At 39.8% G+C, this 17687-nt stretch overlaps 1 protein-coding gene across 1 annotated transcript in view; it reads right to left on the bottom strand.

Annotated features, from left to right (window-relative positions):
* Window positions 1-17687, bottom strand: part of ABCB11 (ATP binding cassette subfamily B member 11) — a 105141-nt gene that overhangs the window by 18842 nt on the left and 68612 nt on the right. The window contains exons 23-25 of the mRNA XM_087949788.1: window positions 14032-14235; window positions 7190-7431; window positions 6142-6298 (exon numbers count right to left, since the gene is read on the bottom strand). Coding sequence (XP_087805914.1) covers window positions 6142-6298; window positions 7190-7431; window positions 14032-14235 — 603 coding nt within the window. The remainder of the gene's footprint in view (window positions 1-6141; window positions 6299-7189; window positions 7432-14031; window positions 14236-17687) is intronic.

Genomic DNA, 17687 nt, shown 5'->3' with positions numbered 1-17687 from the left:
AATAAATCTTTGTATTTAATCATTTTTGTTATGTCCAGGTTATTAGGGTGTACCATTGCCTAATCAGTATTTTTAGATAGTGTTTTTTGCGTACTTTTTTCCAATTAGTTAATAGTGAGTCCCTAATAAGATGTCTATGAAAGTATGACTGCTTAGATTTCCCCACTTCCCATAAAAAGGTGTACCACCCTCTCTGGAGATCGTGCCCTTCTAATAATAGAGTTCTTTTATTAAGTAGGTTCACCCAGTCTTTTAGCCATAGTAAGGTGGCTGCCGTGTAATATGATTCCCAATTTGGAAGAGCTAGTCCCCCTCTACTCTTCAAATCTTGTAATGCCTTTACATTAATCCTAGCTTTCTTTCCCTGCCAAATAAATTTGAGTGTTATCTTATTTAGTTCTTCAAAGAATTTTTTACATAATTTGATTGGGATTGTCTGAAATAGGTATAGAAATTTTGGTAGTATGTTCATTTTAATCGAAGCAATCCTGCCCAATAAAGAAAGCTGCAACTTGCTCCAGGTTTCTAAATCTTTCTTTACTTGTTGGAGTAATTTATCATAATTATTGTCTTTAAGTGATTTACCTTGTGGTGTTAACCATATTCCTAGGTATTTGACTCTTTTGGTTACCTGTATCCCCATCGTTACCTCTAATTCTTTCTTCTGATTTTCTGTTAAGTTTTTGGTCATTAATTTTGTCTTTTTTCTATTAATTTTTAGTCCTGCAACTGCACCAAATCGTTCTAATTCTTCTATTAGGTTGTATCCTTTCTCTATAGGTTCCTCCAAAAAGAAGACCATGTCATCAGCAAATGCTTGTAATTTATATTCTTCTGATTTGATCCTCAATCCTTTAATTTCGGAATTTTGCCTAATGCGTGTTAGAAGTGTTTCTAGGGCGAATATGAAGAGAAGAGGTGAGAGAGGGCAGCCCTGTCTAACACCTTTTTCTATATTTATTGGACCTGTTTGTTCTCCATTTATTAATATATTGGCCTGTTGCATGTCGTAAATTGTTGTTATAATATTTTCAAATTTAGTGCCAAGACTCATATTATAATTTTTTTGAATTAGAAAATGCCAATTTAGATAATGCTTTTTCTGCGTCTAAGAACATAAATGCGAATTGTTTCTCCGGATGGGCTTCATAGAATTCTAAGACATCAATAACTGTTCTTTATTTGTCGAGACGGGAGGAATCCATTTTGGTCTTCGTGAATGTGTAGGTTTAAAACTTGTTTTAATCTGTTGGCTATAATGGAGGTGAATAATTTGTTATCAGTGTTTAGAAGAGAGATTGGTCTGTAATTATTAATATATCTGTGGTCTACTTCCTCCTTCGGGATTAGTGAAATCAATGCTCCCCTCCACGAGACTGGCATTTTAGCTGCTAGAAGTACCTCATTGAACACTTCCAACATCAGTGGTCCAACTAATTCCATTGTTGCTTTGTATAATTCTGCCGGAATCCCATCTGGTCCTGGAGATTTGTTATTACTTTGATTCTCTATTGCTGACTTCAATTCGGACCATGTAATATCTTTATTTAGTAATTCTATCCATTCCTCTCCAATTACTTTGTCGTTCGTTTCCTCTAGATAGTTCCTTATTTTATCTTCGTTGACTTCTTCCTTTTTATATAATCTTTGGAAATAATTGTGAGTGGTATCTTTTTTCCTCTCTATCTCGTGTTGTAAATCGCCCTTCTCATCCATTAGTTGATGTATCAATCTCTTTTCTTTCCCTTTTTTAAGTTTGTGGGATAACCATCTTCCTGGTTTATTTGCATACTCAAAATAAGTTTGTTTGGTCATTTTCAAATTTATTTCCATTTTTTCTTGTTCGAGTAGGTTCAATTTATGTTTAGTTGTTATTAACTGATTTTGTATTCTTTGGTTTTTGGGAGTTTTTTGTAATTGAATTTCTAATTCCTTAATTTGTTGTAATTTGTTTTGTTGGGCATGTTTTCTTTTATTTCTCATGGCATTATAAGAGATTGTTATTCCTCTTATGATTGCCTTCATTGTATCCCAGATATTTTGTTTCGAGGTTGCTTCATTGTTATTTTCTTTTAGGAAATAATTTAATTCCTCTTTCAGCTTATTAATGTACTCTTCTTCACTTATTAAATGAGTATTTAGTGTCCATCTTTTCTTTGTTTTTCTCCTGCCTCTCCAAATTATTTGAATTGGGTTGTGGTCGGCCCATTCATTTGGTAAAATTTTGATTTCTTTTATTTCATTTGCCAATTCCCCATTCATCCAGGCCATATCTATTCTTGTCCATATTTTATGCGGATTAGAATAATATGTAAATTGTTTATCTTCTGGGTTTAATTTCCTCCATAAATCTACTAAATTTAGTTCTTTCATCATATCCTTACAAGATTTAGAGAATTCTCTTTTCCCTTTTTTGTTCTTACTCGCATTACTGTGGTCTTTTTGATGGTCAGCAATAGAGTTAAAGTCGCCTATCATGCAAATGTTCCTTTTTTCAAAACAAAAATTTCCTTGTTCTTCATTTGGAGCATAAATTGTTACCAATAAAAATGTAATAAAATTAATCAAGATTTGTACAACCAGAGTTCTTCCTTCCAGGTCTGACCAAATTAGATCTGCTTTTAAATCATCTTTCACATATATTGCAATTCCTTTCTTTTTATGTTTATCTGCTGGAGCTGTGAATAGCTTCCCAAGTTTCGGGCAAATTAAATATCTTTCATCATTTTTCCTGATATGTGTTTCTTGTAGGCATATTATGTTGGCGTTTTGTCTAGTTAGTTTGGTTAATATCCTTTTCCTTTTAGATGTTAGGTTTAAACCATTTATATTAATGGAAAGGAGTTTATTTCTGTTTTGTTGTCTGTTTAGCTTTTTGTCTTGTGATAATTCGGCTCTCTTCTTGCGGTTGTTGTGGGATTGGTTCTTCTCTCTGGTTGTGGGTTATCATTCCCTTGGTATTGGAGGGGTCCTTCTTTTTTATTTCTATAGCGGTTACGGTCTTCCTGCAGGTTCCTTTTGGTTTCCTCCTTAGTGTATTGATGGTCCGTGGCTGTTAACTGTTCATGGAAATCTTGTGCCTGTTCTATAGAGTCTATTTTAATTTTCCTTTCTTTCCATGTTATTAGCATCCCTTCCGGGATTAGCCATTTAAATGGAATTCCTTTTTTATTTAAATAATTAGCTAGAAATTTGTAATCTTGTCTTATGACCCTCACTTTTCTTGGGATTTGCTTAAGGATCATGATCTCTTTGCCCTTATATGTTATTGTTGCATCTCTAGACAGTCTGAGTATTAAATCTCTCACACATCTTCTTGTGAAACGGATACAAATCTCTCTCGGACAATTGTGGCGTCTTGCGTAGCTGGTGCTGACCCTATACACCTCATCGAATTCCTTAAGTAGATCATCTTTTTCTTTCTCCAACAGTTTGGCCAATAATCCTGCCATTAACTGCTCTAATTCTTCATTCTTCGATTCCTCCACGTTCTGAAATCTCAAATATGCCGCTGCTTTATCCATTTCTAGATGGACCAGGGAGTCTTCCATTTCTCTGGTTACGTTTTTGAATTCTTCGTCTGCCCTTTCTAATTTCTTCTCCATTCGTTCTGTCCTTATCTCTATTTCTTTTATCTTTATTTCATTTTTTTCCATAGCCTGTTGCAATGTCCCTATCTTATTCTCCACCTTAAGTATATCTGCTTTCATTTCCGCTTTGAGCTTACCCATCTCTTCTTTTAATTCGCTAATGTCCGCTCTAGTTTCATTATGGTTCTTAATCATTATTTCTTGCATTTTGGACATTGATTCTTGCAAAGATAGTAGGGTAGCTTGTACGTTGGCATTAGAAATGTTAGGTTGTTTTTCTCCTGTTAGAGATTCTTCAATAGTTTTTTGGATTGTTGGGGAGGCTGATGTCAAGGTGGTCGTTAGGATCGGGGTAGTCTTCCTTCCTGTTTTCAGGGCCGTAGTTGTCGTGGAGGTCATCTCTTTTAAAATTTGTTTTTGCTGTTGGACTATGCTAATTATATTGTCCCAGATCACCATTCAGTGTTATTACTCCTGAATTAAGGATTCTGTTCTATTACTTCAGTCGGGTATGTAGTTGGGCAGTCTATATTCCCGTATTATAGAGCGCTATCTGATACTATATAATATTCTTTAAGGTAAATTTATATGCCAAATATAAATATTTATAACAAATAATATATCAAATCAAACCCAGTTACCACTTTAAAACATTTCTAAGATTTCTAAATCCCTATAAACCTTTATCTTATGCTATAGATTAATATTAGATATTCTAAATATTCTAAATCAGTAATATTTTACAATCTTTGTTGTTGTTACTTATTCAAAACAATCAAATCAATTGGCACTGAGATCTGTAAAATCAGTATACCTTTTCTAAATAAATGAATTTATAAATGTTATTAAAAGAAAAAGAAAGAAAAGAAAAGAAGAGAAAGAGTAGAAAGAAAGAAAAATTTACCTTAACTTCAGAAAGTCAATAAGCAGAAGACAAGAAATTAAGTTTGTAGAAATACTGCAGAAATAATAATATAGAAATAATGCCCAGGAGGGATTCAAGAAGATAAAATAGTGTGGTAAAGAGATAGAATTTTGCGATCAAACTCAAAGCTAAAGATTTGGGGTTTTTGTATTTCTTTTCCGGCACACCGGAAGGAGAATGGTGAGAAGTGCTGACTAATCGCTATCAGCAGTCGATCTTTCCCAGCCTTCAGTTAATCTCTTTCTTCTTCCTCTTTTTTCCTTTTTCCTTTTCCCCACACTTTTAAGTCCAATGTCCAAATCTCCTTTGCTTATTACTTTCACCTCAATCCGATAGTGTTCTCCTCCTAACCGCTTAGCAATCTGTCCTACAAACAGTGTTAAATAGAGTCTGTAATCCTGTTACGCTCAGTTCAAAGAGTCAATGAATCGCTTTCAGCGCCGCGTTTCTTTATCCTCCGTCACCTCTTTCCTCTTCAAATTTTATCAAGAAACTAGTCCCAAATAGCAAACCACTCACAAGTTCAAGTCCTCCGATCCCTTAGTTTTCCAGTATTCTTCTTCTCTCCACAAGTTTCTCCTTTCAGACGCTGTAATCCACACTCTCGCTCTAACGATCAAGCCTTTCCGCCCACACTTGTCACACTTTCACTTTTCAAGCCGCTTTTCTGGCCGCTTTTCTCACCGGCTTCCAAAGAATACTGCTCACATCCAGGAAAAGGAATCTCACGCCAATATCACTCTTCAATACTATAGTCTTTCTGCACCTCTTTCTACTCCGATCTTACAGGCTGTCACTTTCTCGCTTAGTCACGTCAGTGGCAGACCGGACTTTGGAGCTGCCATAGACTGGCAGCTGGCTCTTTTGCGCTGGGCTCAGGGGCTCTTCCGTTCGTTGCCAGGAGGTTGCCTTCCCCCACACTGCAACCCGAGAGTTCCCTACGCTGACACAAACCTCTCTGGGGTTCGTGTATCCTCTGGGGATCGCTCCAGACACAAGAAAAGGTATTCGAAAACCGCAGCTGGTCTTCTCCACCTCTGCACATCCCTGTCCTGCCCTGTTTTATATATTTTCTAACCCAACAGTTAGGTGACGTACATTCCTAACAAGAACATTTCGTTAAAAATCTACCATACGTTTCCAGTGCAAATTGATAGATAGATGTTTTTTAATTTCCCTATCCAGGTTTGAGACACGATGTCTACCCCAGGGTCACACAGCTGGTTACTGTGCCCAAGGGTAGATTAGAATCTGACTCTTCCTGCTCCTAATCTGGCACCTTACCTACTACACTAAGCAGTTCTCCTTGGGTATTATGTCTTCTGGGATCTAAAGGACAAAAAGAGTCAAGCCATAATCACAGTGTCTAAGAGCAAATATTATACCATCCAGCCTTGGCACCAGAGTGCCTCAGTATTGTCCTAAATATGTATTATTTGCTCAACACTGAGCTGACATTTGTGCCCACCAGTTAGATACCAGGACACTTTGCTCTTTTCCCCTTAGTTTCCTGGCACACAGAACACTGTAATCTCGTCTGCTCAAGGGTGGCAGAGGACTGTCTGACCTTTGGATCTTTCCAATCCTACAATTATGTGATTCGAATAACAGCAATTATTTTCTTACCCATTTTTCTCCGACCTCACTGTACGTACTGATTTGGGGAATCCGATCCACCAGCTGAAAAAAACGGGCAGCTGCTATTTTAGCCTTGGCATAATTGGGGGTATAAGAGGATGCTTTTCCCAAAGCCGTTCCACTAGTTACAATGGAAGAAATCACCCTGAAATTGGAAAAAGACATGTCTCAATTTGCAGGACACTTTATACGTATGTATGTATGTATGTATGTATGTATGTATGTATGTATGTATGTATGTATGTATTAAAAAGCCTTGTTGAATCAGGTGAACAGTTTCTGGTTGGGTTTTCATCCAGGATCAGCAAGTTGGGATTGAGAAACTGACAAGTAAACATTAGAGCCCTCCCCACTTTTTTTAGCCTAGTCTCCAGAATTTGATTTGAAATTATATGTTAACACCTTGGTAAGGCCACACTTGGAATGCTGCATCCAGTTTCAGTCTCCACGATGTTAAAAAAGATGTTGACACTCTAGAAAGAGTGCAGATAAGAGCAACAAAGATGATTAGGGGACTGGAGGCTAAAACATATGACAAATGGTTGCAGGACCTGGGCATGGCTAGTCTAATGAAAAGAAGGACCAGGGGTGACATGATAGCAGTATTCCAATATCTTAGGGGTTGCCACAAAGAAGAGGGAGTGAAGCTATTCTCTAAAAGCACCTGAGGGCAGGACAAGAAGCAATGGGTGGAAACTAAATCAAGCAGAGAAGCAACCTAGAACTAAGCAGGAATTTCCTGACAGTTAGAGCAATTGATCAGTGGAACAACTTGCCTCCAGAGGTTGTGGATGCTCCAACACTGGAAGTTTTTAAGAAGAGATTGGATAACCATTTGTCTGAAGTGATGTAGGGTTTCCTGCCTAGGCAGGAGGTTGGACTAGAAGACCTCCAAGGTCCCTTCCAATTCTGTTATTCTATTCTATTTGCCCATTTGCACATCTACCTCCAGTCAGATATTTGTAACAATATGAGAATTCATAGATTCCGTTGTGTTTAAAGAACTGGTACCTACTGAATGTAGGAGGGTTCTTACCTAAATACGTAGCTGTAGTGAAGTCCTTCCTTTTCGACTAAAAATCCTCCGTATCGGTAAGAGACAGAATTGGCTATGAACAAAACACACTGGGCAAAGCCATAACAAACTCCGTAAACGTTTGCTTTTTTAATAGCCGCTCTGTAGGGGACTTCTAGCTTTTTCTCATAAGCATTGATAAAACTTTTCTCCCTTCCAATCCCAGCTATGGTCCTAATATTTGCAAGGGCTTCATTGGAAATCTGATCCCCAAAGAAAAAGAAAAATCGGTTAAGGATTATACAAAGGTTTATCAACAATTGTATATAGGCATTTCACTTTAGAGAACTACAGAATTATGATTTTCACATATGAAAGTGGGGGTGCCATGACTTCCAAAGTAAGAATCGGCAAATCCAAAGCAAGCAAATCATCCACAGCAGGTTCAGGTGGTCTCTATGGAACAGCAAACTAAATACTAATTAATGTATTGTCAAGAATCTGCCTCTTGACAGAAGAATAAGCCCTGATTGTTTAAGATGACCTCCCAGTTATAAGGTAAGCCTGCTAACCTCAAAGGATAATGGAAATAGTCTTTCTTTCTCTTTCTTTCTTTCTTTCTTTCTTTCTTTCTTTCTTTCTTTCTTTCTTTCTTTCTTTCTTTCTTTCTTTCTTTCTCTTTCTTTTCTTTCTCCCTCCTTCCCCCCTCCCTCCCTCCCTCCCTCCCTCCCTTCCTTTGTGAGGATAACTCTAAGAGGTAGATAAGTGTAAGTCAAAGTGGGCAGAGCCAGAAAAGGGGAAAATCCGGTATTTGATTTCAGCTAATTTCATATTTAAATTATATTATACTACTGTTCACGAAAATATTCCCCATATCTTTAAACACGTTTCCCTTCCACCTCATTCTATCACATGTTGGGATTGCAACACTCTTGCCATTTCCTTAAATTGGGGAAACTGTCTTATTGAATAGACATGGGGACCATTTGGTCTGACTTTGCCCTAAATAGCAATAGCAATAGCACTAGACTTATTTACCGCTTTATAGTGCTTTTACAGCCCTCTCTAAGTGGTTTACAGAGTCAGCCTTTTGCCCCCAACAATCTGGGTCCTCATTTTACCCACCTCGGAAGGATGGAAGGCTGAGTCCACCTTTGCTTCTAAAACCTGATTTTTTTTATTCTGATCCTCTATCCTTCATTGGTTGGCCTCCCAAGAAGAGACCAGGCCTACTTTCCAGCTGCAGCCAAAACTGAATTAAGGCTTGACACAATGTTAATCCAAGGACTATAATTATTCTGGAGATGAGTTTTCCTATTTGGGGCAAGACTATTATTGTAATTGGTAGCATGTGGCACGAACTCTTTCATCTGGGTAAGGTTCAGGCCATCCTGCATGACAGGCATACCTTGTTTGTTTGCACGTAACCTTGTCAGACTGTGGTTGACTTGCCCTGCTCATTCTGTTCTCAAGTTGTTAGCATTAGCCAGGAGCGTGCCTGCTCTCTTTCAGGCTCACAAAGGTATTGTTTTCATATCATTTGCATTTTCAGAACAGCTAAACCAAGCCCCAGGCTCATAAAGGTGCTCTCCAAACACCTTTCCCTTCTTTGTATCATTATGCGGAAGTATAATCAACCAAACACAAGTTAGACAGCCATTTCCCAGAAGACTGGCTGGTACCAAATTTGTTTGAGAACAAATATATCCTTCGGAATTCAGGATACAGTGTTTAAACAATTATATCATGTAGCACAGCTAAAAGGAGGAAAGGAGGAAATGAAATTACATTCAGATCTTATGGTAGGCAAGATTTCTTTTTGGCATACTTATTAATATTATTAAGGATGTAATTATTAATTACATTAATTATATATTAATAATTGATTAAGGATGTAAGGATGTAAGGGGGCATGCATAAGAGCACCAATGTGTTTACCGTCCTAACATCCCCTTTTATTGATACCCATTTCATGTACTAATAATCATGTTCCTAAATTATATGTTATCTAAAACATGCTTGACAAAACAAATAAATAAAATAAAAATAAATATTAAGCTAAGCAATGGTTAAAATTTCTTTACAGGTGGTCCTCGACTTACAACCTCAGTTGCGTCCAAAATTTCCATTGCTCAGCAAGGCAGCTGTTAAGTGAGTTTTGCCCCACCTTATGACCCTTTTCCCCACTGTTGTTAAGCGAATCACTGCGGTTGTTAAGGGAATCAAGCAGGCATTAAACAAACCTGGCTTTCCCCCCATTCGCTTGTCGGAAGCCAGCTGGGAAGGTTACAAATTGTGATTTCATGGCACTAAGAAGTTGCCAGGAGGCCTGAATTTTGATCACGTGACAATGAAGATGCTGAACAGACGTAAGTGTGAAAAATGGTCATAAGTCACTCTTTTCAGTGCCCTTGTAACCTTGAAAGCAGGGGTGGGATTCTACCAGTTCGCACCTATTCGCTAGAACCGGTTGTTAACATTCTAAGCAGTTCGGAGAACCAGTTGTTAGAAGAAATTACTGGCCTAATCCTGTAAGGAAGGCAGGAAGGAAACATTCTGGTGTTGCTTACAGAAACTGCCTCTCCGTTAACCCTTATTACATTCTTGGCAGGACTAAACTTCCTGTCTCAGGAACGTCTCTGGAGTTTTTTCCCCCTCCTTTGCTGGTACTTTGCTTGTGTGGAGTGACCATTCAAAGTTACAATGGCACTGAAAAAAGTGACTTATGGCCGTTTTTCATACTTACGACTGTTGCAGCATCCCCACAGTCATGAGAGGCCAAGCGAGGAGATGCGTGCCTCGTTGTGATATTGAGTTGGCCACGCCCAGCCAGTCACATGACCACCAAGCCACGGCCACCCAGTCACATGACCACCAAGCCACACCCACCACCTAAGCCATGCCCACAGAACCGGTTGTTAAAAATTTTGAATCCCACCCCTGCTTGAAAGGTCATTAAACAAGTGTTTGTAAGTGAAGAACTACCTGTAGTTTGAAAATTGTTCTATTTCTGCCAACGGCCATCTTTTCTTAACAGCATGGGATTATTCCTAACTGCTTTTCAGCATGAAGAGTGCATGAATCAAGTTATCCAGTGGCACGATTTGTGACAAAGTCACTCTATTTCCTAGATGGAGACCAGTGGTGGGATTCAATTTTTTTTTATTAGCGGTCCTGTGGGTGTGGCTTGGTGGGCATGGCAAGGGAAGAATATTGTAAAATCTCCAATCAGAGGTGGTATTTGCCGGTTCTCCGAACTACTCAAAATTTCCGCCACCAGTTCTCCAGAAGTGGTCAGAACCTGCTGAATCCCACCTCTGATGGAGACATTGGCAGCAAAGTGTCTCAAACTATTTTGAATTTCAAATCTACATTTTTAATTATTCTTGCCCTGTTTAAAATTGTTACATTCGGTTTTTATGCGTTTTAACATTTGTACACCACCCAGGGCCTCTCTCTCTTAAGGGAGACGGGTGGTTTCTAAATGCGAGAAATAAATAAAATAAAAATTTATAGATTAGGGCTTACATTTCAAAAGTTTTAGAAGCTTTCAGGTTCAGAAAGTTGTTTTAGCTCTCTTGAAAATATTGTACGTCGGTGTGTGGAAATCATCTTTATCAGGAACCCAGTGGGGACAGGTGGGAAATGATATCATTATAAAGCTATTTCATTTAGATATAACATTACAACAAATAACTGTTTTCTCAATAAATGTTAATTGTAATGCTGTTAAAAATGAATGAAAAATAGATGAGCAGAAAGATGGCATTTTGTCCAATTTAATGATTCTCTTTTTTCCTCTGTGTTTTTATTGATCAAATGTTACAGACTTGCTGGAACCAGTCTAATGCAGCATTAGAAGAAAAGAAGCAAAATGCCGGACAGGAAACTTTTAGGCCTTTAGCCTCCTCTAGGAAGAGGTAAAAAAAACAACGTGCATTTTTACAAGAGACTCCTTGACTTGTTTATGGGAGAAGGTGAGAGTCATATGCCATCTACGTAACTTATACTCCCAGAATTGCAAATCTTGGTATTCTTTAATGAATGCACATACTGCCTACACTGGAAATGCTAATGAGGATGGCATCTAGCCAGCAACGAATGATTAAAGTGGGAACATTTAGATTCAAATATCATTTAGATACTGCTTCTTTCACTGGGATCTAGTCATTATCACATCCAAGCAGAATATTGTAGAACTTGAATTTATTTGCGACTATCAGGACCATGATGAAAAATAATTGAAAAAATATTTGAATGAGCAGAAATGAATAGATTGACACTAGAAATTAAACAAAAAGAAGAATCTGAATATTATATGGTATGGGATTTGTTTTACCAATGGATAGAAAATAGAACAAACCAGAGGCGGTATTCAGCAGGTTCTGACCAGTTCTGGAGAACCGGTAGCGGAAATTTTGAGTAGTTCGGAGAACTGACAAATATCACCTCTGATAGGAGATTTTACAGTATCCTTCTCCTGCCATGCCCACCAAGCCATGCCCACAAAATCTGTAGTAAATTTTTTTGAATCCCACCACTGGAACAAACTAAAAGGGATTAGACATACTTATAAAGTACATATAAAATAATAAGAGGAATTAATGTAATAATAGATATATTGGATCTCATTTATACTACTTATATGGGAATGTGATTATGTTGTTAAGATGAATAAGAAGAATATTATTAATAATGGATAAGTAATTTGAAATATGTACCTAATCGACACACTCAATTGAAATGGAATGGATTTTTTGTATATAAAAATATTTTTTTTTAAAAAAAGGACTATGGTGGCGTGGTGGCTCAGTGGTTAAGATGCTGGGCTTGTCGGCTGGCAGCCTGAGTTCAAGACCTGAGTGCCACATGACAGGGTGAGCTCCCGTCTTTGCCCCAGCTCCTGCCAAACAAAGTTTGAAAGCATGTAAATGCAAGTAGATAAATAGGTACCCACTTAGGTGGGAAGGTAACAGTGCTCTGTGTTGTCATGCTGGCCACATGACCATGAAAATGTCTTTGGATAACGCTAGCTCAATGGCCTTGAAACAGGAGATGAGTTGGCAACAACTAGCTAAGTAAAATTTGCAGGGGCTCCTTTATCAGGATTATAAGACTGCAAGGCAAAAAGATGTACTGAAGGGCCCAGGGGCACAAACATGGCACCTCTCTTGCATTTCCTGGAAGCAGCAGCTCCCTGTCTCAAGAAAGGAACAAGAAGTTTGGATGAAGGGAAAATGGGACAATTACATTCAACAGTAGGTTCCACTATTCAGAATAAAAGTACAAATGACAAGATCCTAAGACATGGGTTGGTATCAAAGGCCCCGAGACTTATATAATAAGTGAGGTATTTTTATTTGTTTATGTTAGTCTTTGCCCCCGCTGTGACTAAATAGAGAAGTCTCTTTTGTTTTCTTGGCAATGTTTCAGGTGGTTTACCACAGCTTTCTTCATAAGACTGAGAGAAAGGGACTGGCCCAAGCTTTCAGGTTTAAGGCAAGCATAAACCTCACCATTTCCTGCTTCCTATGCCAGCATCTTAACTATCAGACCAAACTGGTTCTTGGTCAATAATTACATAAATATAAATACAGATGCTCCACAACTTACAACAGTTTTATTAGTGAGTCATCAAAGTTACAACGGCACTGAAAAAAGAAACATATGACCAGTCCTCACACTTATGACCATTGTAGCATACCCCATGGTCACGTGATCAGAATTCAGATGCTTGGAAAACTGTCTCAAATTTATGACGGTCGCAGTGTCCCGAGATCCTATGATCCCCTTTTGCAACCTTCTGACAGGCACAGTCAATGGAGAAACCAGACTTCACAACCGTGTGAGTCACCTAACTTCAGTGATTCACTTAACTACTTTGGCAAGAAAGGTTGTAAAATGGGGCAAAACTCCCTTAACAACTGTCTCGCTTAGCAAAGGACATTTTGGGCTTCATTGTGATCATAAGTCAAGGACCACTTGTACTGCACATCTATACCTTCAGAAATTAAAATCAGTGAACATCCAATATTTCAAGCGGACAAGGACCTCCCATTGGGTCTGGAGAGAGCCCATATTACAAGATTTGAGAGGGTCTGTCCTTGAATCTGGTTTGCCACAGGTGCTTCTCAGCTGCAATTTACAATTTTCCCACTTCATAATAAAAGTGTTTTTTTCAGGTTTAGAAGTGGACACTTTGAAGTCACAGATTCTCTAAGGAGCAAGTCATCTTCCCAACAATAGAAATGGTAACACCTGGGAAGCTTTTGTTCTTAACAAGCTCTCTTTGTGTGTATAGAGCAGGGGTGTCAAACTCAAGGCCAGCGGGCAGGATCTGGCCTGCGGGGTGCTTAGATCTGGCCCATGGGGCCAGCCTTGAAACAGCAAAGGACCGGCCCACAGTGCCTCTGCCAGTGAAAATGGGCTTCCAATCTCCGTTTTAGGCTGGGACAACCTCCTGCAACCCTCTGCCAGTGAAAACAATGTTCGGGAGGGCCGCATGCAGTTAGGGTTAGGGTTGCATGCGGCCCTCCCAAGCTCTGTTTTCACTGGCAGAGGGTTGCAGGAGACTGTCCCAGCCTAAAACGGAGATTTGGAGCTGGTTTTCATTGGCAGAGTACTCAGGCCACCCCAAATGGCCCTAACACAAGTGATGTCAAGCTGGCCACACATCCCCAGACCACACCCATCCCCCCGAGGTCAAACACAACCCTGATGCGGCCCTCAGTGAAATCAAGTTTGATACCCCTGATATATATAGAGAGAGATACAGATATAATTACCTAACAAAGGCAATTGCTCGAGCAGTTATTCATCGTCTCAGTCAGTTTTAAGAGTAAAACAGAAATAAAGCCCATTACCCTTCCAGTAGCTTCCATCGCTTTCTTGTCCTGAGATGCAAAGCCTACCAGCATTCGAGACTGCACCAATCCCGACAAAGCCAAGAAAGGCAAGAAGCAGGTTATGACTAAGCTGAGTTTCCAGCTGAAGTAGAAAGCGATAATAATGGACACTCCGATATTGGTGAGCGAGTTCACAATCATGCCTATCTGTGTGCCAGTTGCCTAGGGAAGGAAGGAGATCAATCAGTCAATCATCCACAGCTTCTCTGACCAAGCTTGGCTCTATAGATACTGTAGAGTTCAGAGAGGCAACACAATATTTCATTGTATATGTCCCACCGTCTGCCTTACTCCATTCTGTTACTCAGTCACTGACATAGAAAATCACTGCATTTGTTTACATGAAAAGGAGTGAGCCATTTTGGCATCGATCTCAGATCTCGGAGTATCTTAGGCTGGCCTTATTCTCTCATGAAAAGCATGAGAAGGGCCATTAGTTTTTAGTTTACTTTATTGTCATTGCACCTCGTACAACGAAATCAAACATCATCTTCAGTGCACATCATGACCATGACCATGAAAATAAACACAAACAAACATCCTTCACCCTCCACACATCGAACCGGAAACCCCCAACACCAGACCAACACTGCACTATACAGCAGAATTCAAAAGAGCTACTGCCCTGGGATAGAAGCTGTTTTTCAACCTATTTGTTCTTGTTTTTATTATCCTGTACCGTCTTCCAGATGGTAATAGTTCAAAAAAAGGGTTCCCAGGATGAGATAGATCTTTGAGAATGTTTTGAACTTTCTTAAGGCAGCAGGAGCTATAAAGCTCTTCCAAAGAGGGGAGAGGGCAACCAGTGATCTTCTGGGCAATGACACTAACCCTCTGGAGTGCTGTCCCATCGGCCACTGTGTAATTGGCAAACCATACAGAGGTGCAGTATGTTAAAATGCTCTCTCTGGTGCAGCGGTAGAAGGTCACCAGCAGTTTCTCATTCAGTTGTTGTTTTCTGGGAAGCCTCAGGTGGTATAATCTCTGCTGGGCCCTTTTGACCAGGGCTGCAATGTGGCCAACCACGTTAGCAGAAAACTCTGGAAGAATGAAAAGGTCATGACTTCCATCTGACCTACTGCCAGCTCTTTTTATTTTTCTCACCTATGTACAGGTAGTCCTCAACTTACGACAGTTTCTTTAGTGACCATTCAAAGTTACAGCGGCACTGAAAATAGTGACTTATGGCCATTTTTCACACTTAGGACCTTTGCAGCATCCTGATGGTCATGCGATTTGCATTCAGATGCTTGACAACGGACTCATATTTATGACGGTTGCAGTGTTCAGGAGTCATTTTGCGACCTTCTGACAAGCAAAGTCAATGGAGAAACCAGATTCACTTAACAACCATGTTACTAATTTAATAACTGCAATGATTCACTTAACACAGGGGTGTCAAACTGGCGGCCCACGGGCCGGATGAATCATGCACAGGCCACGCTCACCCCGGTTCCGCAAAGGCAAAAAATGTTGTGATACATCAAGCGATGTGATTCAGTTTGACACTTGTGACTTAACAAATGTGGCAAGAAAAACCATAAAATGAAACAACTTCACTTCACAAATTTTTCACTTAGCAACATAAATTTTGGGCTCAATTGTGGTCGTAAGCTGAGGATTACATGTATCCCAGACAACCTCTTGTTTTTCTAACTGCAAAACAAGCCCATCGGCTACAACTTCACTGCTATTTATATTCTTTCTCTGCTATATTCACTGCTCTGTTTTATTCTTGGTTTTTCAACTTGTAGTAACCTCACAAGAGGGGTAGCAGAGGCAAAATTGGTGTAAAGTCATCTTTACGATGGTGGAATCGCCAGCTAGAGTAAAAAGATAGTCTAGCTTGGAATGGCTCCATGCACTGGTGGGATTCAATTTTTTTTTTACTACCGGTTCTGTGGGCGTGGCTTGATGGGCGTGGCAGGGGAAGGATACTGTAAAATCTCCAGTCAGAGGCGGTATTTGCCGGTTCTCCAAACTACTCAAAATTTCCACTACCGGTTCTCCAGAACTGGTCAGAACCTTCTGAATCCCACCTCTGGCTCCATGGGGGGAAAGCGGCAGAGGCCAGACTCTTGAAAGCTTTATCTGCCTGTTCCTGAGAGAATAGTCTGGCAAGACTCTTGTAAATAAATAAGCGGTCACCAATAAAGAAACTACTTTGGTCTAATCACAGAATTGTTCTGGTTCCATGTGTCTGACAATTACTGATGTAAACAGAATGTTTTGCTCCCAACTATCAGACCAGAAGTGGAGCTTCAAAGGGGAAAATGTAGTTTTCCCTATGTGTGCTACAGAAGATGACTAAGGAAAGTGTGTGGTTTTTTGTTTTTTGTTTTTTTCTGAATAGGTTGTAATGTTCTCCTGCCAGGGAAGATAAATTTCAGTAGACTTCAATAGAGCTGATGTCCACGCATCTTCAAGTTGCCAGAGTTGAGAAACGCTGCAATAGACAGACCGTTTAGGGAGCCTGGGCATGAATGAATGAGCAAAGGCAAAGGCCTTATATTATAGAAAGTATTGCTCCCAAAATTGCAGCTGATCTTTGCTTCTCGTTCATTTTAACACCCAGTTCTTGAAGACTGCTTTGTGCCCTTGGATGGGAAGATAATAATTTTACCACTGGGTTTTAATGGCTAGCCTTGTCTCCTCTCATTGTTTTACATGATTGTTTTGATGACATCATAATTTTAAATGTTATAAAGTTGCTTTGAGCAGCGGCGTTTGCCGCAGAAAAGCAGGAGAGAAAGGCTTCATAAAATAAGTCGGAATAAATCATGCAAGCCTTCCACTGGCTGATGAAAAGGCTATAATGAAGATACAGATTTACAGCTGCAATGAGAAGTAGGGCCTTTAAATGCTTCAGAGATTTGAATGCCGTGTATTAATAATGCCTTGGAAGCTTCTTGTTTTATCACATTAATAATTATAAATATACTGGATATTGTGTCCGTGGCCAGGGGTGGGCTGCTGCGGGCTCGCAGGGGTTCGGGAGAGCCCCTAGCTAAGATTCTGTGCAGTTTGGAGAACCCCCAAATCCCACTCCTGGCTGGCCCCGCCCACCCTGCCCCTCCCCTTCCATGAGTCCCCACGTGGCCCGTTTTGGATGTAGGTAAGTGCAGGGTGTTGTGAATGAATAAAAACAACTAAGCCTAAATGCAAAGCAGGTTTTGGAAGCCTGCACATTTGATTGGTCCTTAAACAACGAACAAGGATTGGTTCATAACAAGCCCCTGATTGGCCAAACTTAGGGCACTTATTATTGGATAATAGGGTAGCAGCCAACCCTATAAAAGGGTTACTGCTGCCCATAGCCTTGCTCTGTTCTGTACTATTTACTGTTATTAAAGAGTTGAAGTCACTGGTCAGATGTCTGGTCTCCATTATTCCCCAAACTTAACACAGGGCGTGCGTGGAGGCTCAGGAGGGTGAAAAGCCCCCCGCTGTGGTGCAGGAGGCCAACTAGGCCACGCCCACCATGGCCATGTCCACCTAGCAACCAGGGAGAGAACCCCTTGCTAAAATTTTTGAAGCCCACCCCTGCCATCCCAGGAGGGACTCAAATTATATGCTCTTCCTTTATCAGGTTACCAAAACACCCGCTTGCTGGC

The sequence above is a fragment of the Notechis scutatus genome, chromosome 1, assembly GCF_049901735.1.
Source record: "Notechis scutatus isolate UNSWTSFEM ecotype Mainland chromosome 1, rNotScu1.2, whole genome shotgun sequence".
Classification (NCBI taxonomy): Eukaryota; Metazoa; Chordata; class Lepidosauria; order Squamata; family Elapidae; genus Notechis; species Notechis scutatus.
The sequence above is the reverse complement of the archived record's forward strand: the minus strand, read 5'-3'. Positions and strand labels throughout refer to the sequence as shown.